At 40.7% G+C, this 26,048-nt stretch overlaps 1 protein-coding gene and 4 non-coding genes across 6 annotated transcripts; all 5 read right to left on the reverse strand.

Annotated features, from left to right (window-relative positions):
• Positions 1-1,145: 1,145 nt before the first annotated feature.
• WDR43 (WD repeat domain 43) lies at positions 1,146-25,992 on the reverse strand. Of its 2 annotated transcripts, none has more exons than XM_075496578.1 (18): positions 25,710-25,992; positions 20,913-21,047; positions 19,136-19,257; positions 13,978-14,098; positions 12,625-12,764; positions 12,016-12,118; positions 10,864-10,928; positions 10,322-10,493; positions 9,755-9,841; positions 7,774-7,905; positions 7,182-7,319; positions 6,245-6,331; positions 4,797-4,828; positions 3,899-3,962; positions 2,894-3,007; positions 2,371-2,440; positions 1,682-1,737; positions 1,146-1,587 (listed from the first exon to the last, which is right to left on the reverse strand). In XM_075496578.1, exons 1-18 carry the CDS (start codon positions 25,938-25,940, stop codon positions 1,468-1,470), a joined length of 1,989 nt encoding a protein of 662 aa, XP_075352693.1. In that variant the 5' UTR covers positions 25,941-25,992; the 3' UTR covers positions 1,146-1,467. The 2 variants fall into 2 exon arrangements, with proteins under 2 accessions (XP_075352693.1, XP_075352694.1); XM_075496579.1 differs by lacking the exon at positions 25,710-25,992 and adding an exon at positions 24,852-24,950.
• On the reverse strand, positions 8,878-8,956 carry LOC142408532 (small nucleolar RNA SNORD53/SNORD92). The gene has a single exon (XR_012775330.1). It is a non-coding gene; the product is annotated as a small nucleolar RNA SNORD53/SNORD92 (small nucleolar RNA).
• LOC142408535 (small nucleolar RNA SNORD53/SNORD92) lies at positions 12,422-12,505 on the reverse strand. Its single transcript, XR_012775333.1, has one exon. It is a non-coding gene; the product is annotated as a small nucleolar RNA SNORD53/SNORD92 (small nucleolar RNA).
• On the reverse strand, positions 13,751-13,835 carry LOC142408534 (small nucleolar RNA SNORD53/SNORD92). Its single transcript, XR_012775332.1, has one exon. It is a non-coding gene; the product is annotated as a small nucleolar RNA SNORD53/SNORD92 (small nucleolar RNA).
• LOC142408533 (small nucleolar RNA SNORD53/SNORD92) lies at positions 18,622-18,698 on the reverse strand. Its single transcript, XR_012775331.1, has one exon. It is a non-coding gene; the product is annotated as a small nucleolar RNA SNORD53/SNORD92 (small nucleolar RNA).
• Positions 25,993-26,048: the final 56 nt, after the last annotated feature.

Consider the following 26,048-nt stretch of genomic DNA (forward strand, 5'->3'; position numbering starts at 1 on the left):
TTATTTTCACAGCATCTCAGAAATGAAATAAAAGCCCAGCTTTACAAATTATTAAGACACTAATTTACTGTCAGTTACAACCCTCCAAAGACTGGAAGCCTCCAGCTGCTGCCCTTCTCCCTCCAGCTCTCCAAAGACAGAACATGTTTCTTCCAGCTTTGTCAATGACACAATCCCCTACGCCTCCAGACAATGCCACAACCCCAGTGCGATCCCCAAGCAGCAGGCAAACCAACAGATAGGACTGAAACATAGGGAGCCAAGAAATCGGTAACAACAGATGCTTTGCAGAACACTGTAACCTTTCAGGTTGGCTTCCTCCTCCACTAGAAATCTACTTTCTACAAACAGCACTTCATCCTTCACCACCACCCTTAACTACCTACGGTCTCTCTCAACAAACACCACAAAGACAGGTATTTGGTAAAGGAGATGTATATTTATTCACTTTACAAAGAGGGTGGTATTTAGTTGCAACAGCTCCATTTATAGACAAATATATTATTGTACATTATAGTGGTGAACCGCTCAAACCTTTACCTTGTTTTGCTCTTAAAAATGTGTTTGCACCACTTCAGCTTCCATTAGCTGAGCAAATAGCTGTCCTTGTTCTGCCACTGAGAGATTAAAAATCCATAATAAAGGTATAGCTGTGCGCTACGTATTCACAAGCATTCACCTTCTCATTTCCCAGTGTTACTCCCCTCTCCCCACCCAATTCAACACAGTCTATCCTCTGGGTTAGCATTACACTTACATACAGCCTCCATTAAAACAAAATTAGGAGCCAGTGATAGTTCTAATGTCCTTTTGAAGCACAAGAAAAGTCATTGATTTATACATAGAAAAGTCTTGAGTTCAAATTTGTTAAAAAAAAAAAAAAGCCATTTTTAAGTCAGGTTGGCATTTAGATATCACCAAGGCATGGCTAAACCAATGGAGGATGGGGGGGAAGAAAAGAAATTCAGTAGAGAATTTAAATATTACAAAAATATCTTTTTTTTCTTTTTTCTGCTTTGTTTTTGTTTTTTTAAAAATGCAGCAGGATGCCCACTTGCTATTGCTAACTGAAGCATGGAAAGAAGGTATAGACCGGTTGTCTTTGATCCTTGAATATTTGAAACAAATTCAATGTAAAGCTGAACCAAGTTTACCACACAAACAGCGGTGGCAGATTTATTTCACTTGAGATACAAATGCATGTCCACATGACAGGCATAATCTGACCATGAGGTGGAAGAAATGTTTCTATAAGTAAGCGCAGGGAAATAGGGCGAGAGAAGGCTGGCATGGTTAAACATTCTGGATTCAGAAATGCACAGTGCCCCACATGTGCCTCTGCACACAGGCCGTGCACGAGTCTGCACTCCCTATATGCAAATATGGCATCTTTCAGCAAGATGATCCAGAATTAAAAGAGTTTGGTGGCCCGCTTGTTTAAACTGTTAAAACTATTCTTTCGTGCCGTTATTCTTCTTCACTTTCATTTTCTGGTTCCAAATCAGAATCACCATTGATTTCCTTTTCAACAGTCATATCTTGTTCATCAGATTGCTCCTCTTTTTCTTCATCTTCATCCCAGTTTTCCTGGCGAAAAAATAAACAGGAATGTTTGAACCTTTGACAGTCACACAATTTCTGTTGAAGCAAATGGGAGAAGATCTGATCCAACTCCACTTACATCAGAGTCTTTATCTGCAATCATCTCATCATCTGAGCCTTCCTCCTCTGAGGAGTCTGCAAAGAGAAAAAAATTCCCTCAGTCTGGAGAACAGACTTTAAAATTTCATTGTGCAAACAAAGCCCAACCCCACATGCTGCTAAGTCTCCAAACTGTTATTTCAATTCCAAAGCTAATTCTAGCTGAAGATTAGGTTGATCAACATGAATTAGGAACAAGTCACTTCCATTACAATTATACAGTATGAAGTTGCAGTAGATAAAAAAGGCCAAATTAGAAGCGTACGTGCACACACAGTGACATCCACTACCTTGACATCCTGCTGACTCAAACGTAAAAGTGCCTTGAATGTATCTACCTTAGCAGAAGGGAAGCTAACACTAGAAATCCGAGGTTGCCAGTTAAGTTAAGCAGCATATTGAACTTCCAATTAACTGATTCCTTAATTTGTGAAGCAGGGATGGGAGGGAATGAAAGGAAATAAAAGGAGGGGAAAGAAGGAAGGAACAACCAACTACAAGATGCCTGCATTGCTAACCACTGACCTTCCTGCCATGGACTTCCCACAAAAACTCTCTACTTGCAGAGTGTACACTAATAGATAAGCACAGGAACATGATGAACAGCCATCAAGTAATGGCTGTCATGTGAATTCAGGAGCTGAGCTACACCTAGCGTACAACACTTACCATCCTCATATACCAGCTTCGCAGTCTGATTAACCTCAGCTACATCCTGAACTGTTTCCGATGCTGCAACCTGAATGGAATTTGCAGATTAGCCTTAGATGCAATCATATATTCCAACCTTAAAAGTCAACAAAACTCGTAACAATGTAAATGAAGTCTACATCGAGTTTAACACAGATTACTTCATTTATAGTAGTAGTTTAACAGCCAAACAAGTACGAAGGACAAAGTAAAATTTGAGAGGCATCTGCTCTGAAGTGGCCCAGTACCTCCTATTTATTCCCCTTTAAAACTCTACAGGTTAGTAGACACATTTGGCAGGAAAAAGCGTGTAACACTTCCAGTGAGCACGGACTGACTAGATAGCCAATTAAGTGTGCTGCTTTCAGCATTATCAGCATAGCTGTACAGCAGCTGTATTAAGTTCCCAATGACAGGTCCCATCAGATGTAACCACAACAGGAGGTCAAGTCTGCAAACAATACTGCTTCTACACATCCCATGTTATTTAGTTGGAACTCACCTGGGTGACAAGAATGAAGAGTCTTCCATGCAGACGGGAAAGCTTTTGCAAAGTTTTTACTCTGCTCTCCATTAACTGGTATAGCATTCCCAGCTGAGGAATAAGGTCTGGCAACTTGGGAGAAGAGAATGATGAAGAAGAATGAAGATGTTGACCAACACATCCCAAATGTCTTATTTTTAAATTTTTAAACTACCTTTGTACACTTAGGGCAAGCAATCCTTGCTCACATTATTCTAGACAGAAGGGAGAGATGAAGGTTCACAGAAACCACCTGCAGCCTGATCAATTAACAGTTAGCCATGTTTAGAAACACACCTACTTTCAAAACATGGCAATTCTTACACCACTTTTCCTTTCCACAGTCACTGCCGTAAGCAGACGTCGAAGGACTAGTTGGAAAGCTGTGTGAATGGGAACTGAATATACACCAGTGTACGAATGCAGCCTCAGCAACATGTGCACACCAATCCTATAATAAATGGGAGAAAGGACTAACAGTGCCAAAATGCCTTTTTCTTAACTGAGCAAGAGTGCTTTATCCATCACTTGTAAGGCAAGGCTGGACTTCAACCCAGAAGCTACAACATTACTTACTCCCCTGCCCACTTTGGCACACCTTTACCCTATAAATCTAGCCATGCCCAAGATAGTCTCAAGATGAGCATTACAACAGCAAGGCAAACTTAGTTCTGTAAGATTTAGCAACACAGGCTAGATTACTCTTTGACAGTAGTTTTGTTCCCTAACTCTCACAGGTATGACTTAACTTATCTTGGTTTGACTTTGGGATGACTATAATTATGTCATGAATGACTAAAACAATTTATAACCAATGTGCAGCAATTCGGCAAAAGTGGCAGAAGTATAGCCCTCTGTACATTGATTTGGGCACTGCCATACGTGGAGAGCAGGAGACAGATTCCTGAAGGAAGAGCATACATATATTTAAGCATTTAAATCTAGTTTTAGTTATGTGCATTAGCATTAATGCAAAATACTCACTGTGGAAAGGTAGGATGCATGTAGAGTAAACACAGACTTCAGCCATCGAACCATTAGTGAGGCACTGGAAAAGAAAAATAAATTATATCGAAGAGATACTGGCTGAGAAACACCCATTTCACATTCTCAATGCTAAGCAGATCTATAGAAAGTGCTCCTCTTTCATTACATAAAAAGATAAATGCAGATGGAAATATAGTTTGGCTATCCAGATGAGATACCTATGTAAGTTATTTGTTAAGAAAAGAACAGACATTTAAGTGAGGGATTAAAACGAGACATATTCAGGCGTCTCTGTTTCTGACACCTTTTATAGGAGGTTTCAGTGAATAAAAGACCAAAGCATGCTACTTCTTTCTCCACCTACAATGAGGGAATTTTTATTTAAAAAACCAAAACCCAAACACCACAATTAATGACAGCTAGTCTCAGCAAAGCTATCCTTATAGCAATGTAACAAGACTGCAGGGGGCAGGGGGGGGAACGGACGGGACACAGGAAGAGCTGGGTTTTTTATTAATTAAACACAACACCAGGAGATGTCTAAATATATTTGATAATTAAACCAAACAAGGTATAAATCTGATAGTTATTTTATCTTACATATTGATCAGGTCTGCAATGTCAATATTCTGGGACTTCAGGTACTTTCTCAGGGTTATATGCTTATTTCAGGTATCCTTTTCCCTTTTTAATTCCACTTCAGCCATCCTGACAAAGCACTGCCTTAATAAAAGCTCCTCTTTGCACCCACAATCAGGTGAGAATTTTTACCTCAAGGTGCTGCAGTTTTATTACAGTTACTATGGAAAGCAATCACATAGGTGGAGGGAGGGACCATAACACACACACTAGAAAAGTTTCAGGTGAATGAAACTGTAGTTGAGTTGTCTCTTACCTGTATGGGTTGCCCTGCAACCTCTTCGTAAGCTAAAAGGACAAAAATAGTCAGCGGTAAGTAACAAACACATAATGAGTTTAAAAACCCAACATTACATCCATGTGACAGCCCCAATACTGGGGCAGAAAGATCTCCAGGCACGTGAAGTTTGCTAGGATTAACCATTGCCAGGGTCCAGAATATTACACTGCTGGCTCTACCATCCTGTACGCAGGCTGCTAACTTGCAGAAGCTGAGTTTCATTATTACAATAAAACCAGAACTCTTAAAAGGCAATATGAATAAGTGAAACTTAAAGTTGGCAGGAATAAGTAGAAGGAAATCCCTTTGTTTATGTCTCTGTGTATCTGCTTAGTAGAGCAGCTGTTACAAGGTGGACAAGTTGGGGAGACAAGTAAAGATAGTATCAGGTAAAGGCTATTTCACAGAACAAATCTCAAGCTCTGGAGAAGACAGTTACATGAAGATCTGTCCATCCACTGAGATTACATAGTCAACACTTGCACTTAGATTCTCTGACAAAGGTCCTACAGAAGAAACGCTGCATCTCATTAACATAAGTCTAAGGAGGTGTCACAACACATGCTTAAAGGAACATGCAAAACCAGGCCATCTGCATAATTCAGTTAAGATTAGTACAAGTAAAAATTAAATCTTACTTGCGGCCAGCACATTAAAATACAAGAGAAATCTAACCATTAACTTACGTTACAGAATGTCTTTCACACAACAAGAGCAACTAATCAATGTTAAGTTCAAACAAAGTAATGTCTAGATAAGGCTAATCATTAAAATATTTCTGTCCAAATACAGATTTTGTTTAATATCACTGAATAAGCAGTTCAGAAGCCAAATCCCTTTAAAAATTATTACTAAGTGATGTCACAAAGCTTAAATATAGCAACTGGGCTTCTGAGCTATCTTCAAAAGAGGAAAGAAATTGCCCCTCGGTTTCCAAGTGCTATCTAAACTCACTGCTGTAAGTATGTATTCTATTTTTCTTTCTCTCAATTGAGTATCTAGCATATTTATGCTCATATAACTTGCTCTGGCTAGGACTGCTATTTTCATGTTTCAAATTATCATCCATTTTAATAGTTTAAAAGCAGATGTAATGGTAATTGTTTGCCATGGACTAAACAAGCTTTAGCTTAACCTCTTGCTTTTCTTTTTCCCACATAATAATTTAAGATAATATTACATGATCTAATGCTCGTCCTAGCTTTGACCAGTGGCACTTTGTCCTTTGGTTAAGCTTCAGCCAGAGAAGATAAGAATGTATGAGAGATAAATTAAGAACAATTTCTGTCCTGTAAAACTACCAAACCAATTTCATTGGTTAAAAAAAAAAAAAAAAAAAAAAATACATATCCTGGATTTTCCCCAGGTAGAATGCAAACCAAATGTGGCTTGTATGACAGTACAAGAAACGCAGTCTCTCCTACCTCATGCAGCAGTGGAATGACAGCATGTATAGGCATTCTGGCTACTGTGTTCTTTATTACATTTTCCTTTCTTGTGTTAAGCACTCTCTGTTAAAATAGAAAAATATGATCAGAGAATCATTCAGTTTTAACATGTGTATGAGCAATGAGCACAATCAAAAATTCCTGGCTTTAAATCTCTTTTTTCTACTCCACTACCTTTATATGCTAAGATGAGGATAACGAGTAAAAGAAGATTTACTATGAAAAGGAGTTCCATTTTTCAAGTCAGCTACAATTAACAAAATAAGATATTTGATTAACCCATCTAAAACAATCTAGCATTGCCTCTAGCCCACCCACCCCATGTTAGAAACAAAGCATCACAGGCACATTAAAATTTCCCTTGCTATTTTCTGTGCTTGACTTCTGTAAATAAACACCTTTCACCAGTATCTGTGACGAGTAATTTCTATTCAGCATCAAATTCTTCAGATTTAATTTCCCTGCCCTAGAACTATCATTTCCTCCTAGTCCAAGTGCAACAGTAAGCTTTTCAAGTGAAACTGTTGTCATCAATGCATTTTTCAAACAGTATCTACTTGGAAACCACACACTGAGGAGACTAAGTACAGAATATGCTCCAGCTCAAGCTAAAGGGAAGATGGCTGCATTAGTAACATCACTTGTAAAACATCTGAACTGTGACATAACAAATTTATCATAAACAGAAGCACCTCAACGTTCATGGACTGACTCAGAAAACAAGGTAGATAACAACAACAAGTAATACCGCTACTATCATTTATAGTACCACTGCCTTGAGCAGCAAATCAGCAAAAAGCAGCTGGGAGAAACAACGGGTTCTTGACTGTTCAGCCTCCCCAGCTTTCAGAAAGGTTCCCCACAAGTCTCAGCGAATAGATTAAACAGCATACAATGATCTTGTAATACTTACATTTAAGATTTCTGCATCATTGCTTTCCAAGCCCTGAACCAAAAGTACCGCAAAGCTATCTGTTTGTGGAAGGCCACCTGGAGTTTTTACTTTGCTCACATCAATATCCAATGCTTCTAGGCGCTCTTCAATGCTTTCCTGCAGGTAAACAAGGGCAGTGCTGTTTCAGTGCAGTTTCTCAGAAACATCAGCTGAAAGCAAAGTACCTAACCTAAAGCATTCCCTCCGATTCTGCTGGAAAATAACACCAATTTTGCATATTCTTTTAAATGTACTGACAGAGAATAGCCTGAGAAAAGAAGAGAAGATGAAGTTTTGACTGAAAAGCAGTAATATACCTTAGCACAGAGTGACAGACACAAGCATGTGACAGTGTTCTGCAGGAACATGGCAAAGCTACAGGCAAGGCACACAGGGCTTGAATGAGGAGAAGGTTTTGAGCAGAGGGAAGTCTCTTTCATACAAAAAGATATCATTAACCGTGCTTCCATGCCAAACAAAGCAAGTTCCAGTTCACCTAAAGAAGTTATAATGATGATTTGTGATTCTAGTTTCTCCATTATTGCTGTGTTTAAAAGAGGAAGCACTTTACCTCTGCCTCTCCCGGTTTCCTCTTGTTTTTCTTTTTCTCCTTTCCCGAGGATGGAGTTTTGACAGCTGTACTATGTCCTGGAATGCCAGGCACTAGAACTTTGGTGTCCGAGTTCACAACAGGTGTCTTTACCTAGTAGACAGAAATAACCACATCTGCATGAATTGCTAGTATCTTGAGCATTCTTCCAATTTAAAAAATTGATTTTATTCCGAGCCACTCACATACACAGTAAAACCAGTCTGCCACAACCCATTTTCTTGACATATATATTAGGAAAATCCTACATTTTTAAGAGCAATTAATAACCTCAAGCAAGAGTCAGATAGTTTTCATAATTAACTAAAACAACGGTCTCTTTGGAATCACCTGTGAATCATTTTTCTTACAAGCTTGTTCCATAACACTCATTGAACTAAGTGTTTGTATCCAACAAGTACTTGGACGTTTGCTAGCAATAGATACCACGTGTACTAATAGTCAGGCCCATAAATGGCATGCAGATTAATTCAGCTTCCACTGAAAGGTAAGAACTGATCACTAATAGCAGCACACTGTAACAGTAAAAGGTAGTTATTAGTCACTTCAATTCCACTGATTTTCTTCTAGGGATTGCTCAGATGCAGAATGCAGTAGTCTGAATTAGACTATGATCACAATGACAAACAGAGCAACCTTAGGTTATACCAAACAAGCTATAGTATCCATCTTCAATGAACACAAAGGAGATCAAATTTTAAAGGCAATATATTTAATAACCAAGTGCTCCCCTGACCCGCAGAGGATGTAAGGGAGTATGCCACTTCCAGAGTATCAGGAATGCTACCTGCTACTTCCAGAACACTTCTTTAACCACAATGGTTAAACAGGCCTCTTTTTGAAGTACCTGCCCAAACCTCTGTACTTGCGGGAGTCCTGCTGGGTGTCCACTGAAGTGATACAAACATAATCTACTACAGTGAGCAAAGCAACTTCCATATGCTGTGTGTAAAAGTCAAAAAATCTGATTTTGTGCCCCAAGAATTTTACTGTAGAACAGCAATGGTGTTAAAATACTATCCCCTTTCCTCCCCACACTAATCACTGACCTTCTCCCCACAAGGCATGCTCAGACAGCCAAGAGAAATGCGTCTTCACTGGAATTCAGCAAAAAGCGAAACCAAAATGGGTATCATCACCGCATGCCAGGGAGTTCCTGCACCTCTCACTGCATTTCAGCTCTGCTACCCACAAGCTCCAGGACTGAGGAATCAGCACAAAACCCTGCCTGGCTGATGGAGCACCAGATCCAGTAGGTATCTTGAAGGTTAGAAAAACAGCGCTGTCTGCTCACTTCACTGATACTGCAAGCGTTACAAATCTTCAAGGCCTTGAATATGCACACTGATTAAGAACTTCATGGCCTGTCTCTAAACCCCCAGGGGATCCTGCACGAGAGAAAATGGTGGCAAGTGGCCTCAGTGGACACTGTTGCCATCTAAGTGTCAAGCTCACATTCCCAGGTGCCACATCCCTGTGAGTAGGAACACATTAAGGCCACCTCAAGAAAGAGCCAAAAGGACATGCCCTTTAAGGCTCCATTGCATTTTATTTAGAGTCTAAAACAAAGCCATCCCAATTTCACCCCAAACCATCAGGGTCAAAGAGGCTGTACAAACTGACAGAGTCTAGGGGAAGGACTGGTCTCAAGCAGAAAAGAAACCACCAGCCAGTCCTGTCTATCAAGCAGACCTGCTGAGAACAGGACTTACTATGAGCTACAGAAGGGTAACTGTGTGTGAGAGCATACTAGGGGACACAGCAGCCATGAAGCACACTTTACCCACACCTGCCTGAGCGCTATGGACATCTGGAGCTACCACTGCAGCTCTGAGCAGGTCCATCCAGAAATCCAACCTCATTTTAAAAGAGAGCAGTGAATTCTACCATTTCCAAAGCAAAAGGGGAGGAGCAACAAAATCGCATTTCACGCAAAGCTCACCTTTGTTAGAGCAACATCTGTTTTAAGTGACAACACTTTCTGGATGTCCCTTATCAAACATATGTGGGATTCAGTGGTGTTCAAAGACTAGAAGGACAGGAACAAAACCAGTTAATATATTTGAGGTTCACCCCTGTGGTTCATTACGCTACTGAAAGATGAGAACAAATTCCAGAGGTATAAAGTACAATGAACTTTTTTCACTCTATAACAGCAGCTGCTTTGCACATCTGCCTTTTGTTACCAGATCTGTATGCTCTCCAAAGAAGCTCACACTGGTAAACTGAAACAGTATTAAAAACAGTTTCAATGGCCCAACTTAGTAATGGCTGAAATGGCAAGAAACAGCCAGCAATAACGTCAAGTTGTATTTTAATTGAAAGAATGGAAGAATACAAATCACCTTTCAAAACAGCTCAGGGGCAACAGTCATAGCTCCCAGAAAAGGGCGAAGGAATAAGCTTTGTCTTGTTATACAATTTCAAAAAAGTAAAAATTCCCTCCAACTGAGAGCAGTATGCAGTCCATATTACAAAATCCGAAACCTCTCCAGTAAGTTTTACATACCACTTTCTCTATGATGGGCTGTAAGGTGTTCCCATACACAAGCAGCAGAGACTGTTTGTCTGCGCAAAACGCAGCTGCTAGAATAGGGACTGGTTTTGGTGTGGAGTCCCCATCGTTTCCAGGCGTTGCTATCTGGATAGTACAGTTTGATGTTAAGGGTTTTTTGCAATAACTGAAAAAAAAGGAATGAAAGAATTCCAAGAGGTTTAGCTTAAACACTTCAACATCTTGCACACCTAAGCACCTTTCATTAGCAAGTCCTCAGCAAACTCAGCCAGTTTACGCCTTTTACAGATGGCTAAGGTGAGGTACAGACACACAAAATCTTGGCTAAAGCAACACTTAATATCGAAGTGCAGCACAGCCCCCAGCAAGTAAGTTCTCCAAAAATGTGTCCAGTAACCCAAGACAAAGAACCAGCTGGAACCCGGTTTGTGAACAGATACAAGAGCTTAAAGACAGCAGCATGACAAGACTGAACTTTGCCTTACAGTAATCCCAGACCTTTCCCAAAGACACCCTCAAGATGATTACTAACTTACCCGTTTAAGATATGTTCAAATAAATGCAACTGCCCATCTCTGCACACAACTGCTAACTTCACAGGCTGAAAGAAGGAACAGTAAAAGATTTTAATTAGCTCAACGGACAAACCTCCCATAAGTACAGGACATCAAGAGACAGTTGCATGGTTACGATTTGACTTTTTTCAGTAACTAAACGCATTAAAGATATAACTAAATCCTTAAGGAAGACCAAAGGCACTAACATCTCAGGAACATGTAGTACAACTATTAGGAGACAAAAAGATAACTCATAACTGTACTTTATCACTACTGATATATGCAAATTTGAATAGTTTGGACAGTAGCAGACATATGTGACCATAAGCAGCAATGTTCCAAAAATCTGGTACCCAACATGTCTAGAGGCACAGGTCTACAAAGGCACTGACATTGTAAATACACTTAGAGGAAAGAAACTGAGGTGAGTACTCTGAGCAATTAAATGACAGGTGTATATTACAGAATACTCTTATCTCCAATATATGCAGTAAGAGGGTACAACTGGAAACATTAGAAAATTTAGCATGAAATACTGTTTTTAGAAAGAAATCTAAAGACAGCAGGAGAAAAATGTTTTAAATAATTACTGAAACAGTTTGTGAACATGTTTCACATGCAGACATTTTTCATAAGACAACTACTTTGAAAGACTTGTACTTGCTGAAATTGAGAGGCTTGGGGAATGCACGCTGCTACTTTAACTCATTAAGGGCTAGTTAATTCAAAATGCAGTTACACTGCCAAAGCCACTTGAGATCAGAAAAAACAGGACCATACCCAAACTGCATTTTTAGAAAGAATTTTTTTTGTTTTATGATGCCAAGTTCTAACAACCATTTTGATTACTAACTTGTTCTAAATAGGAAACAACTGACATTTCCGCCATCACAAGTAAAATTTCTGAAGAAAACACTGAATGCACTTAGCAGCTTTGAGTATTTCAAACCATCAGCCTTATAAATGCACCTGTAATAAATATCCTTACGCCTGTGAATTGGCATTCAGATCTCATCTCTGCATAACCAAAGCCAAATACAAACCAAGCTTCTTTCTTCACACCCTTAAAAGGAAACTGATGTGACAATTGAAAGTTGTTGAACATATGTGGTTACAAACTATTGGTCCTACCTCTTCTTTGACTTCTGATACAGTCAGGTCAATAAAAGTTGGTTCATCTGTTACTGTGAAAGACATCACCGCATTCTTTTCTTTCCTATCTGATCTGATCTGCCTGGAAGACACAAACAGTACACACTATTTACCATAGCACAAACAGCACCCTCTGCACCTGAAAAGCATTATAAAGCCTAAATCATCAGCAACTGTGGTAGTATCTACCCCACCCAAAATACTCACGCTCTAACTTCAGCTTTCAGCTTAGAAAGTGTTGTAAATTCCAAGTGCAAAGTAACTCCCAATTCCTAATTTAGCAAGAAAACTTAGCGTAAACCTTACAGCAAGTACAAAAAACAAGGAAGCCTATTACACAGTATGTTCTTGGCATACATCAGCAATCCAAATGGCAACTGGAAGCATGCTCAGACACAGCCAAGGAAATTCACGTCTTCATTCAACAATCAGTGAGTTGCAAGCACCATTTAAGAGGTCATCACTGCATTTCTCCAGTGTCCCTTCTGCTTAACCTTCTGTTTAATCACAGAGTTCAGAACATACTTGTTGAGTCTATCCTCAATACCAATCATAATCAAAGTTACAAATTATGAAAACCTTACATACCATACACTCAGTAATCGGTCATGTATAGCTCCAGATAAGAAATAAAGCCCCGTAATTCCATCAAAGGGCTTATTTTCATTCATAGGTTTCACTGTGGTAAACATTAATGATGACACTGACGTAGCATGGCCTGTGAAATGCTAAAAGAAAGTAAAAAAAAGAATCTTTCAACGATTGCCATAAGCAGTCACATGGCATAAATTAAAACATCAGTTAAAGAGCGTTACGAAAGATTCAAGCGTTACTAAGTCAACAAGGACATTTCAGTGATTTTTTTTTTTTACTAGCGATCAGCTTCCTTGCATTTCTGTGTTTCAAGGAAACTTTTTCTGACCCTCCAGATATTTATCAGAATTGTAAAAGTTAAATGGGGAATCAAAGGCAAATTCACTGGGACTAAGTCCATGCAAAAGAAATCACATCCACCTGTACTGCTGGTACTGTCAGAAAGCACGTCATCTTTTTTTTTTCCCCACACACAATTTTACACTTCAACTTCTACAATGAAACTAGATTCATATTTTCATTCTCAACTGTAAGATGAACGCACAGGTCTGCTGACACACTAAGGCTGTTCAACCCCACCCTGCCTCACCACCCCCACCCCAAAAAACACAGTTCTCCAATCTACTTTCGTAAATAGTGGTTTTGGTCATCACTGGATGCAGACACACACAGTAGTTGCCATGTGCCAGCACCACCACAGTAACAGCACATGTGTATACACTTACCTGACAGCAAGTACCAGGAAATTCAGAGACTAGCTGCATCCTGTCTGCTAGCAGGCAAGAGCACGTGACTGCATTTATGGAAGAGCTAAAACATGGTAATTTGCTCATGTCTGAGCCCTGCTCAAGGAACAACGAGGGTTTTGCTCCTATGCCTTCCAATTGTTTCAACAGCAAAACTGGTAATGCCACCAGTTACATAAAGTTTAGCAAAGAAACCTGAAGGCTTTAAGGACGGACTTATTATAAGTCAGGGAGCTCATGCACAAACCCATGCCAGCAGTAACTAATACCGTGGTGAACTGAATTCTCCTGCTAGAAGGGTATCAGAAAGGGACCCAGCAAAAAAGAACAGCATCCATCTTTCTGCTACAGGCTCGAGAAAGGGTGCTGGTAGCATGCTCAGACACAGCCAAGGAATTTAATGTCCTCATTCAACTCTCAGACAGTTGAAACCACCAGTTGAGGGTATCATCACAGCAACAGCTTCCAGCAATCCCAAAACTGCCAGTTGTCTCCTCAGACCAAATGAAATTTTCAGATGTCCTATCAGGAAACACTAGATACATAATGTCACCAATCAAGAAGGGTATTTTTTTGCATCTAGTTTAACAAAGTTACTTACTCTGTAGACTTCTTTGGTCTCCAGGTCCCACAGTTTTATAGTTCTACCAGCTGACAGCAACATTTTCCCATCTGGACTGATACATAGAGAGGTGACACTGCTATTGTCGCCTTTCCACTTGCTAGAATTTGGATGGAGGTTTTTTGTACAAAGGGAGAAAGATGAAGAAATAGAAAAAACAGTATTAATTAGCATAATCTCAAAATCCACATCAACCATGCTGGAAAATTTAAGGCAAAAATGGTAAAAAAATAATAATTTAAGTAGTCAAAGATGAGGTCAAAGCTATTCTGTTTCTGCTCCTCTCCTTCAAATTAGTTTACACAAAAATACAGCAACTCAAAAACACAAAGCTATGTAATACTGAACAACTGTTGACTTCTTTTAATATTTGCCTATTCTCTTCTGAATTCCTCTCTCGAAGTTCTCTACTACTCAAAATAGGGTAAGAGGAGCCATACCAAGACTTCTCTTTGCACCATAATCCAAAAATCTTACACCAACCCATTCAGAAAGGTCTTCTCAACACTAAAATTCAGAGTTTCAAGGCCCATTTGGTTCCTGTCCCTCCTCCCAAGTCTGTCAATGACACTGACAATAATAAACTTCACCTTAAAGGTCTATCGTTCAAAGCACTATTTAAAAAAAAAAAAAGATGCTGTCATGAAAAGCTTGCATCTGCTTTGAAGGAGTCTGAGTACTACACATTTCTTGCAGGACAAAATTGCAAGGAAAGCATTAACACAAACCCTTTACAGATAGGAAGTACCCTGCAACCCATCACATTCTGATTGTAAACAGCTGCTCTGGAAATACTTCCAAATAACTTTCACGTGCCCAAGCAGCACCTCTCCTGTCTTCCAAAACAGAGCTCATTTATTGTATCACTTCTGATGAAGTTTCATAGAAGCTGAAAGTTTTACTGCCTACAAACTTGACAAACAACATTACAGCTTACAGAGCATATGACAACATTTTGTATTCCCTTCCAAAGAGAAGGTCAGGACTAAGAATTTCAAACCATTTAATAATGTAAACCCAAGAAGGTATTTTTAAATGTACTAAAAAGAATAGTCTAAACTAGACTGCAGAATATAAAACACAGCAAAAATCCATCAGTTTTTACTTTGGATACTCTTTATATAATTTTAAAGGAAAGAGTTTTAAACAGGATATCATGAAACAAGAAGCTGCATAAGGAGATGTACAGAATGCCTCTGAGTATTCAGGGTATTTAAGACATGAAAAAGCTACAGAGAAACACAAGTCATCCAGAATATTTTAGACTACCTCTGTCCAACACCTTTTCTTGCGTCTTCAAAAATTCGCTCTTCCCCAACAGCTTGTCCCTCTGCCAGAGGTTTCAATGTGTGCTGCACAGACCTCCTGAAGTGGTTCTATAGACTACTTCTACAGTAATTACAAAAGTCAAGCCTAAAGCCATGTCGTTTCCATTCCCTATCTAGCAGTCCATACTTCTATAGGAAAATGTCTAGAAGCCTGCAAATCAAAAGAAGTTGAACACTTCCCTACCCCAGGAGCAATCACCTTGACTTCTCTGTGGGATACATAAGGATTCATTTCCAGATCCTGACAAGTGTTAAAGAATGCAGGCAATCTCACATGTACATTGGGCATGAGCAATTATTTTGGATAATTTGTTCCTTCTAGTCTCATGACTTTAGGTAAAATTTTAGAGAATTGTTTTCTTCTCCTCTTTCCAATGTCATTTACCTTAGGTATGACTCGTAATATCACCAGAGAAAAAAAAAATCAGGTAAAAAGCATGATATTATATTGCTGGTGTACTTTTAATGTATACACTCCATGAATTATTTTTTTGTTGCCATCTTCAAAATTAAAGAATACAATGCCTCTAATTATCTTTTATAACCACAGCCCCCCAAAAAGCAGCAGTATGGTACAGGGGCAGAGGGAAACACCCAAGATGAAGCATGACAGGAAAAATTCTCACATTTCCCGAGAAAACAGCATGACTGGGACCCATCTCAAGTACCTGTACATGAACACACACGCTATGGGATACAAACAGGGTGAATTAGATATCCACGGGGAGTTTCAGAGCTTTGATCTCACTGGGATCACAGACAAACAGTGGGATAGCTTGCAAGACAGCAGTGCTGCAATAAATGGACCTTTAGGAAGGCAATTCAGTGAGGACATGCCAGGAAGGCAAAAGGGAGAGAGGTTTCTCCACACAAAAGGGTAGCATGAATGCACAGAGCTTTCCTTTGAAACAGGCAAAGGGCCAGTAGAGAACTTACAAGTAAGTATGAGAAGAGACCAACAAGGGTGATGTGGTGGGCATCTGCTACAGATTGTCTGACTAAAAAAGAAATAGGTAAATCTTCATAATCCCATGTGCTGGTTTTTCTAAAGGGCTTTAACCACCCCAGCAACTGCTGGAAGGGCAGCATCAGAGGGCACAAGTAGACCCAGAGATTGGTGGCAACCTCCAGCTATAGCAACCACAAGACAATGGATTTAAAGACCCTAGGAAGAACGAGCAAGATAAACAGCAGAATGACAACCCTGGACTTCAGAAGAGCAGACTGCAACTTATTCAGAGAACTGATTGACAGGATCCCACTGGAGGCTGCCCTGAAGGGCAAAAGGGCCCAGGAAAGCTGGTTGCTCTTCCAGGATAACCTCCTCAAAGCAAAAGAATGGTCCATTCCAATGAGCAGAAGATCACTAGGTATTGCAGAAAGCTGACTTGGCCAAGTGGATAACTCCTGACTCAACTCAAAAACACAAAAAAGAAGTATAGAGAAGGTGTAAGTGGGGACAGGTTACACAGAGGAATATAAAAATATTGTCCAGGCATGCAGGGACAGAATTAGCCAAAGTTCAGCTGGTGTTCAAACCAGCAGGGAATATGAAGGCCAACAAAAGGACATCTACATACAGCACATCAGCAACAGTAAGATGATGACTGAGGAAAGTGTGGGCCTGCTGCTGAATGGTGTAGGGACCCATGCAGTACACAGAAAAGGCCAAAGCACTGAAAAGCAAAGGCTCTCAGGCCTCCCATGTTCCCAAACCTAGTGCCAGATTCAGAGGGAGCAAAGCACTCCCCATAGTAGAGGGAGATCAAATTAGGGATCACAACAGCAAATCCAACACATGCAGCTCCTTAAGACTGGATGGGATGCACCCAAAAGTGCTGAGGCCAGTGTTATTACAAGACCACACTATCATTTTGAGTGGCTGCATAGCTCAGGAGAAATTTCTGATGACTGGAAAAGGAGACAAAATGTGTCCACAAGAAGGAGAATCCAGGAAACAACAGGGAAGGTTACATAACAAATCTGCCTGGAAGCCATTTCCAGGGACACAAAGGTCAAAAAAGTGACTGGGAACAGCCAACATAGATTTACAAATGGCAAATCGTGCCTAACCAACCCAATTGCCTTATTAACGAGACAACTGTCTTGGTGAATGAGAGGAGAGCCAGGTATCCCATTTAACTAGACTTTAGCACGCTTTTGACAATGTCTCACATAGTATGCTTGCAGACAAATTGGAGATATATAGACTTAATGGATGGACTCTAAGGAGGGATAAGAACTGGCTGGATCACTGAGCTCAAACAGTTGTGACCACTGGTATGAAGTCCAGCTGGTGGCCAGTTACTCCCTAAGTGTCACTCCCTAAGGATATCTCAATACTGTTTAACATTCTCAGTAATTGCCCAGGTCTTCATTAATGATCTCAAAACGGGATATAATCCACACATAACAAGTTGACATTCAATACCAAATTAAGGAGAGCAGTTGATATGCTGGAGGGCAGGACTGCTACTCAGGGGCATCTCAGCAGGCTTGAGAAACAGGCTGTCAGAATCTCAAAGCTCAAAGGAAAAATCCCAGTACAGGCTGGGGACAAATGGCCAGAAAGCAGCTTTGCAGAAAAGGAGCTTGTGGTCCTCAAAGTCAAGTTGAACAAGAGTTAGCAGCAGGTCCTTGTGGCAATGAGATCAACTGCATACTGATTTGCATTAGCTGGAGTGTGGCCAGTGGGTCAGGGAAAGTGATTCCTCTCCTCTGTGCAATACTTTTGAAACTCCATCCGAGCACTGTGTAGTACAAGAAAGTCACTGACATAGTGGAGTAAATCCAGTGGAGGGCCACGAAGGCAACTTAGAGACTAGAGCATGTAATGTAAGAGGAAAAGGTGAGGGAACTGGGTGTGTTCAACCCTAAGAAGAGAAGGCTAGAGGGAGATTTTACAGCCATCTTCTGCTACTTTACGTCAGGGTCTCAACTTAATACAACCTAAGGATGCATCTCCTTTCTAAGGAAATCAAAGAGGCTACTGACGGCGGGCTCTCTGCAGTGCCCACACCATCTTCAACAAAACCAGTAGCGCTGCAGTAAGAATAACACAACAGTGGGAACTGTTACAAAAAAGAAACAGCATAAGAGAAGGGTCAAGGTGCCATCACTCGCTAGGCTTTTACTGAAGTAAGATGACCAGGATCATTAAAAGAAATCTTGATTTCTTCTTTTAAGTTTAAAAACAGTTTGACTTTATTACAAAAGAAACTAAATGCCTACACCAGACATCTTGTTACTCTGCACTAAGCTCTATTTTGCTCAACAGTACTTTAACAGTAGCAGCCTGCTCAGACAGCCAAGTGGAACTGTCCCCACTGCACATCAGTAGTGAGCGAAACCAAGTGGGTATCATCACAGCAAGGCCCTTTGAGCAAAGCCAGGTAGATGCATACAACCAATTTAACTGTGATGAGGTGTTCCAGTATCTGCTCCCTAATATTTCCAGGATTATTTTCTAGAATTTAGATTTTTCAGCATCACAGAAGTGACTGGAAGCCCATGTCCCACTCAAAGTTAGCATGGAGGGACCCAAATCCCTCTCAGCACAGTTACTCATTTAATCTAGTCTTTCCAATACACAGAGAAAGAAACCCAACTATGAGAATTACTCTTTTATCCCTTAACAAACCCACTTCCAATCTCAGGAGAATAATAGCCAACAGTCAATTTTGTACAGGGGGCATGAAGCCTGGCTAGCAGAGCACAGCATTTCCAACAGGGCCTCACTAAAACCTGCAAAGGATGAAATGCACAAAAGCAAGTGTCAATAAATGTGACCACAACCCGGCATCACTTACCACTTTACTTTGCAGGTCTGTGCGTTCCATTCCACAATGTGTTTGTCCTCTGAACAGCTATACAAGCAGCAGTTGTCCTGATGCCATCTCACACAGTTTACTCTGTTGTCATGACCGCCATCCTACAAAAGGTAGAAGAGGATCAAGTCATTAATAAATGAAGAAGTCTTGACTACTGAGTCTTCCCCACACCAACAATGTGAACAAGCTGCCCTTTTGAGAACTAAATTCAAATCATTGGCAACTTGAAGAGAGGGTGTGGTTTTAAAGAGCAATATACATATGCAGTTATATAAGTTAAAGATATTTCATATTTTGATATGTACACATAAGTATTTGAATTCTTGTTCTAGCACTTCAGAGTTAACAAAAAAATTGTCCTGCCCACTATTTTTAAACACACAGCCAAACAAGGCTGTCTAAGAGTATGAAATTTGCTCAAAGGAAAGGCTAGCACAGATGTCTTGCTGATAGTCATCTAAGTGCCTGCTTGCTTAAGTATATTCAGAGATGAGTATCCTTCCCTTTGTACTCAGCATTCAAGAGTGAGCTATCATCAGATCAGAAGACCCTACAAAGGCTTATCATTCACCTCTCTTAACCACCAAAATCTCTGCAGCTCACATATATACTTTAATCGCTTATGAAAATATTTCCTGAAGTTTGTAAAATTTCACTATTTGAATCAGCAACAGCCAGCTCAGACCACTCCCAAAAGTGTTGCTGCAATCAGCTTTAAGCAAAACAAAATACATCCTAGCCAGACATTCTGTTCAGTAAGGACAGCTAAAAGTGACGGCTCTTATTCTAGCAGGAATAATCTTTTAATTCAACCTATCTGGAAAAAAAAAAACAAACAAAACAAAAGTACTCACCAAATAACATCTGCTATCCTGCTCCTATAGAAGAGCAGCCAGTGTTTTCAAACTAACTGAAACTGTAAATTTTAACCTGAAACTCTTTTATTTTGTTCATAGTGTTCAGGCATAAATACAGCTTTTCCATAAAACAAGAGCTGATATTTGTTAGCTATTGTCACTTGCGTGTATCATGATTTTAAGAAGTCATTGCTTTCTCTTAATTCATGTACATTGATCGCCTACACACAACTAAGAGTTTAGAAGCGGAAGTAGACCCAAGTATCTCAAAGTATTGCATAGAGTCATTCATACAGATTTATTTCGCTTGTTACGTAACCCAAGACTAAAACCAAGGTACTTAGGAGTAAGAGGGAAGTTATCAATGCGAAGGGCAAACTTTGAAAACCACGCATCTCATTCGAGAAAGATCATGTGCTGAGAGGGCTCAAAAGCTTCCACAAGGGAGGTAAATTTACATCTGTACAGAAGAGCCCATCAGCACGACACCTTCCCAAGAGTCAATGAGTACTTCAGTCCTGCCCTCCTCTCCCACAATACCGTGCAGGAACTGAGGGTACAACACTCCCACAGAGGACTTAACCCTCCAGTTAGGTATTTCATCATTAATGTTATTTTTAATGCAAAATAACAAATCCATGCACAATGTTAAGATAACGCATTAACTTCAAAACCAAGATTTCTCAACGTGTACGTACTGCCAACAACAGAAAAAGCACCACCTGAAGATTCCCAAGCACCTGATTTACTGCACCTCTATTTATATACACAGCTATTAAGAAAAAAAAAATCTGAATAATTAGGTTAGTTTATTCCATTTTTGAGCAGCAGAAAGAGCAGCATAAACTGACTGAAATCATCAGTATTCAGTGGCACGTGATGAAGAGTGTATTACTTACTAGCTTGCTCTGTAATTCTCCTTTTACTGTGCTGTACAACAAAATGCTACCAACTGCTGTACCAACAGCCAGGATATCTAACTGCTTGTCCACTTCTGCAACTTCAGACTTCCGTTTTTTCCTCTGGGGGCCATCCTGGAAAATCAAAAAAGAGAAAATGTGAAATTAATTAGTCTGACCAGCTACTCTCAGCATTAAAGCAGAGGGGAAAAAAAACTTCTGTAAGTTTGAGACCCAGTCAGCCAGCACAAACTCTGCTAAGACATAAAATGAAGAGACTGAAGTGCACATCAACCTAGAGACTCATCCTGTACCTCCACGTACAGGATAACAAAGTTGCTATGAGTCACCTGCAAACATTTGGTGGAGGCCATTTTGCCAGCCTAGCGACCACATCCATGAGGGAAAAAGAACATATTTAAGTTTTTCACAGAGTTCGTGTCCCAGAGGCAGAGATAAAGATTAACATAATCAGAATACTTCATCCACAAAATGGAAATGCTTGATCAAGAATGATCTGTTTATTTTTTCTCAAAAGCTATTCAGAAGAGTCTTGCAAATACTAAGTATTCATGATGCCTCTTAAAAAGAAAGCGCTACCCCACTCGGCAGAGGGAAGCAACCAGGACTCGAAGTTAACTGCTCTGCCCAAGTCCTGGTGTCAGTACCAGAGGTCCTCCTATGATCAGGCAATTCTTAAGTTTTCACCCTCTTGCTTTGCAAGTGCTACCAACCACTTCAAGGAGGGATTTCACTTCATCTCTCTCAACCAAACACAGGTGAATGCAGCACATCACTGGGAAGGGGAGAAGGAATAAAACTGGCTCTTTAGCACGTGAAACTAAAACAAAGAAAGCAGAAGAAGCCACTACATTTATTCTCCACATTTATTCTCACTGGGTTAATCCCACATAACTAATCACACACAAAAGAAAAAAGAAAAGAAAAACTGTTCACGGACTTCAGAAGAAAAAAAATCATCCCTAATGCTACTGATTAGTTTTTAAATTGGACTTTGGTAAGTCTCCTTGTATTTGTTATGCCACAGCAAAGCATTCTCTCCAATTTAAAAAAAAAAAAAATTATACACAAGCTAATGCTTCCTCTACACAACAGATATATTTGCGCTGATGAGTAGCCAGAAGAAGCCAAAGGAGGCTCCGACAAAATGTGAGCGATCAGCTCTGTGCAAGCTCCATGTGGTATAGCCTATCTGTCATACAACAGACATCGCACACAGAATGTAAATAATCTATACTCAGGCCGAGATACAATGTCAATCAGGATTTGGGAGTTTTCACCACAACTAAGATTTAAAAGTTTAACAATGCAGAATAAATACTTTGGTTCTTTGAAGCATGACTTTCTTTTTCTCTGTATTTAACACAGACAACACTTTCTGCAAGGACAAGTGTTTTGTTTTAGGCCAATAAATACCAAAATGCTATATAAATACTTTTACATCAAAAGCAGTCTCTTGAGAAAAGAGATTATATTGGGTTTTTTGCAAGCATTTGTTTAGGCTTCATCTTTCCTGGGAAAGAACAGTATTTATAAAATATTACAAAAAGACAGGTGCTGAGAAACCATCACAGTCACAAAGCACAACCAAGTAAATCAACCAGGTTTTAAACAATATATGAGAAAAGACTCAACTAGTTAAACTTTTGGCAGCAATGACAACTAAGCCATCTTGAAACTGCTGCCTGACATCCAAAGACAAGGGCCACACAGCCAGGGGAGATGCATGTACAGTTTATGTGTTTTCTGGTACTTTTCAATCTCTTTATGTAGTTTTACTAACCACCCCACACACCCCCACTGCAAAGCAAAACCACAATTAAGAACAGATTTCATTCTCTTCCCTTGCATAAATCTTTTAACTAAAATTTGTTCACCCTCCCTTTCAGTTTGTTATGGCCAATTTCCCTTGGAGCAACCCAAAGGTACAACAAAATTCCCACTGAGATCCATAGTTATTTCCAGTGTCAAGAAGAAAGCTAGAGGCAGTGAAGGCTTTTCCAATTCTTTTTTCACATGTATTTCTTTACTGAACACCCTGTATCAGCATTATTAGTGGGGCATTTTGTCAGAAGTTTTTGCATGAAAGAAATACCAATGGAAAATTCAGACACCTATTAATGTTGAAGATTATTTGAAAAAATGTTCCAAGAATGAAAAGTTAAAAAATTTAAAAAAAAAAAATCAAACAAACTTCTCTACCCTGCATTAGATTAGTACATAGACAGACTCCCAACTGCAGTAGAGACCCATGTGGGATTCGCTTGTGGATCAGGGTCTTAAATGTAAGAGCACCCTGTTTTCATGGATAGGATAGGATAAGACAGGACAGAGGAGCTGAACTATACCAAGTATCAGTTTCCTTTTGATTTTTTTTTCAGATTTATGGAATCTCAAGCTTATTTAGAAATCCTTCAACTTTGCCTGAAAAAGCAGTGTTTTAATTAGTAGAGATGGTTAAAAAGTTATTTGTGAAGGGACTGGGCACTTATTTTTGCATAATATTCTTACTTGAGTAGGTCAGCCACTGAGTCTTTTTTCTTTTTTTAAAAACAGAAATCGATCTCCGCTGCTCACATGTGAAGTAAAGCACTTAAAACACCAAAATGGGGGGAAGCCTAAAGAGTCTTGAGAGTTGAAGATGACAGAGCAGTTGCAGCTTGTTAGGAAGAAAGTGGAAGAAGGTATTTTGGAAGTCAGTGGTCCACATACTCTTGCCCAAGGCACCACTTCATGGAGCAGGACATGGCGAACATCACAAGCAGGAAGCACTGACACTACAAAAGCACGTGTGCAGGGAACATCCCAGTAAGCCACCACTGCATCAGCAATTCCAGGGCCTGCAGTTTTTCTAATATTCCCGTGTAACACATGGCCTTCATTAACATGGCAGCAGTCCAAAACATACTTAGTTTAGGTGTAACTTGGCCAAATACCATTTATAGATATCTACTGGCACAGTTTTACTCCTGAACACCAGATACCAGTACTACCTAGACAGATGTCAACTCTCCAGGAATATAAAAAGAAAAAAAAAACCTAAATAATGTCAGAAAAAACACATTCAATAAAATATATTTGGCAGAACCATCACAGCTTCAGTTCTTTAGTTCAGTCTAAGGACAAACCAATGAATTATAGAAGTTTATGGCATAACTATTCCAAGAAACGGTATTTTTTCCCGCTCCACTTGAAAACGTACCAACTTTCAAGCAGTGGACAGCATTCAAACTACTGGAATAATTAGAAAGCACTGAGAGGTAGCCAAATGCTGTCTGATTAAGTCTGTTTTCCATACAACCCTAAACCAGGTTAAATTGGAGCATCTGTGGGTTTTAGGGGTGGGTCTCTAGAAAAGGGTAAGTTTTTAAAAGCCACTCAGAAACCTCCTGTGCTTGACTTATGGCACCACAGCAGTGCGCTATGTTAGCTTAAGTTTTATTTCACACAGGATAGATTAACTCCATTTTCACGAGCCAGTTTCAGTTTATTTATGAGTGAAGAAGAACCTACACAGCCCTGCAATTAATGCATGTATCCTTTTTTCTTCAAAGTTACAAGACAAACGAACAGGTTAAGGCCAATCTAAAACTAACCCTTTTGGCCACATTCTTCAAGTGTTTTGGGAGTTTTCAAAGTTCAGGTACTAAGCCATTCAACTGAGAAAAAATGAGACAATACCATCTTCCTTTGGCTTGGTAATCTGTGTGTCAAGCATTTTGAAATACCTCTTACAGTACTTCAAATAAACTAAATTGTTGATATACCAAAACACATTTCAAAAAGCCCTCCCTACTCCTTACGATAAAGGGGGTGGATTTCACATACTTTATCCAAGGGATACATTTTTTCTCAGGAAATGGTATGTTCTAGCTAAAAAAATAGAATTACTTCAACATAAAGAGAATGAAAAGGTACCTTACTGTATATATTCCAGATATTTTCAGGTCGAACGCTCACCTGAGGTGAAGTTAAATAAAACAAATTCAAGGTGGAGAACATCCCAGCCCTCTGATGTGTGCTCTGAATAAAGTTACTGAATACCTTCTTGCCGGATTCCTGAGCTCGGGAAGATGTGTCACGGACAGCATAGCAGCTTGCATGGAAATACTTCCAAGGGTAAGGAAGTGTGGAGAGATACTGCCTTTACTGGAATGTGAACTGTACATAAGCTAAGCAGACGCACAGCAGCCGACCTGCTCTGTAGCATCACCTTTCCGATTAAGGCGAGAGGTGCTGTGGAGTAACATACCTTGCTCTTTCAAAGAAGGCTTCTTCCATGCAGGTTATACGAAAGACAAACGATTTTACACAGTCAGTACTTCTGTTGATAGCCCCTTCTTTGTTTTTAAAAAAAAAAAAAAAGTCTCCAGTGCTGCTTCCCCCACCAACACGTGAAATTAGCCTTGCGAAGAGCAACCCTGCGATGCTCCTCTGAGGGGTGCGGATTCCCCTCCACACCCTCACCCCGGGGGACGTCACGCGTGGACATGCCCCAGGCACCGCGAGGGGGGGGGGGGTGCCGTGGCTGAACCCTGCGGAGCTCCGGTCCTCCCCACGGGACACTTATCCCGTTCCCCGCACCGGGACGCCGCGTCTCCGCTCCCCGGCCTGCCCGGCCACGCCGACCCCCGCCACATGGCGCCGGGAGGGCGGGGTGAAGCCGAGCGGGCCGCGGCCACGCGTCGAGGCTGCTCGGGGCGCCGCCGTCCCCATCGCACTCCCTCCTTTTTCCCCGGTGTCCCCCCTCTCCCTTCCCTCACACACTGCCCGTACCTTGCTGGGGGGCGGGCGTCCCCCCGGTGGGGCCCAGGCCAGGCAAGTACAGGCAGCGCTGAGGTGGGCGGAGGGCACGTACTCGTGCTGCAAGCGGCTGTTCGCCGTCTCCCACACCCGCAGACGCCCATCCGAACTGGAGATGGCGAAGAAACGACGGTCGCGGGGGGAGAAAGCGCAAAGGGCCCGCGCCGCTGCTGCCGCCTCCCCGCCACACGCTGCTGCCGCCATGGCGCTCCTCGCCCGGCCCTCCGCGCCGGCGCATGCACCGGCCGCGTGCTCGCCCCGCGCGCCTGCGCCGCGCGCCCCGGTGACGCCAGGACAGCGTCACCGGGGCGC

This window comes from Mycteria americana, chromosome 3 (genome assembly GCF_035582795.1).
Source record: "Mycteria americana isolate JAX WOST 10 ecotype Jacksonville Zoo and Gardens chromosome 3, USCA_MyAme_1.0, whole genome shotgun sequence".
NCBI lineage: Eukaryota > Metazoa > Chordata > Aves > Ciconiiformes > Ciconiidae > Mycteria > Mycteria americana.

What these genes read in the sequence shown, in the direction of transcription:
- WDR43 (XM_075496578.1), bottom strand. Translation starts at nt 25,940, where the DNA reads ATGGCGGCAGCAGCGTGTGGCGGGGAGGCGGCAGCAGCGGCGCGGGCC. An exon ending in TATCAGAAGTCAAAGAAGAG is followed by an intron (nt 10,929 to 12,015) that starts GTAGGACCAATA and finishes TCCTTCTTTCAG; the next exon opens with CCTGTGAAGTTAGCAGTTGT. An exon ending in TTTGAACATATCTTAAACGG is followed by an intron (nt 10,494 to 10,863) that starts GTAAGTTAGTAA and finishes CTTTTTTTTCAG; the next exon opens with TTATTGCAAAAAACCCTTAA.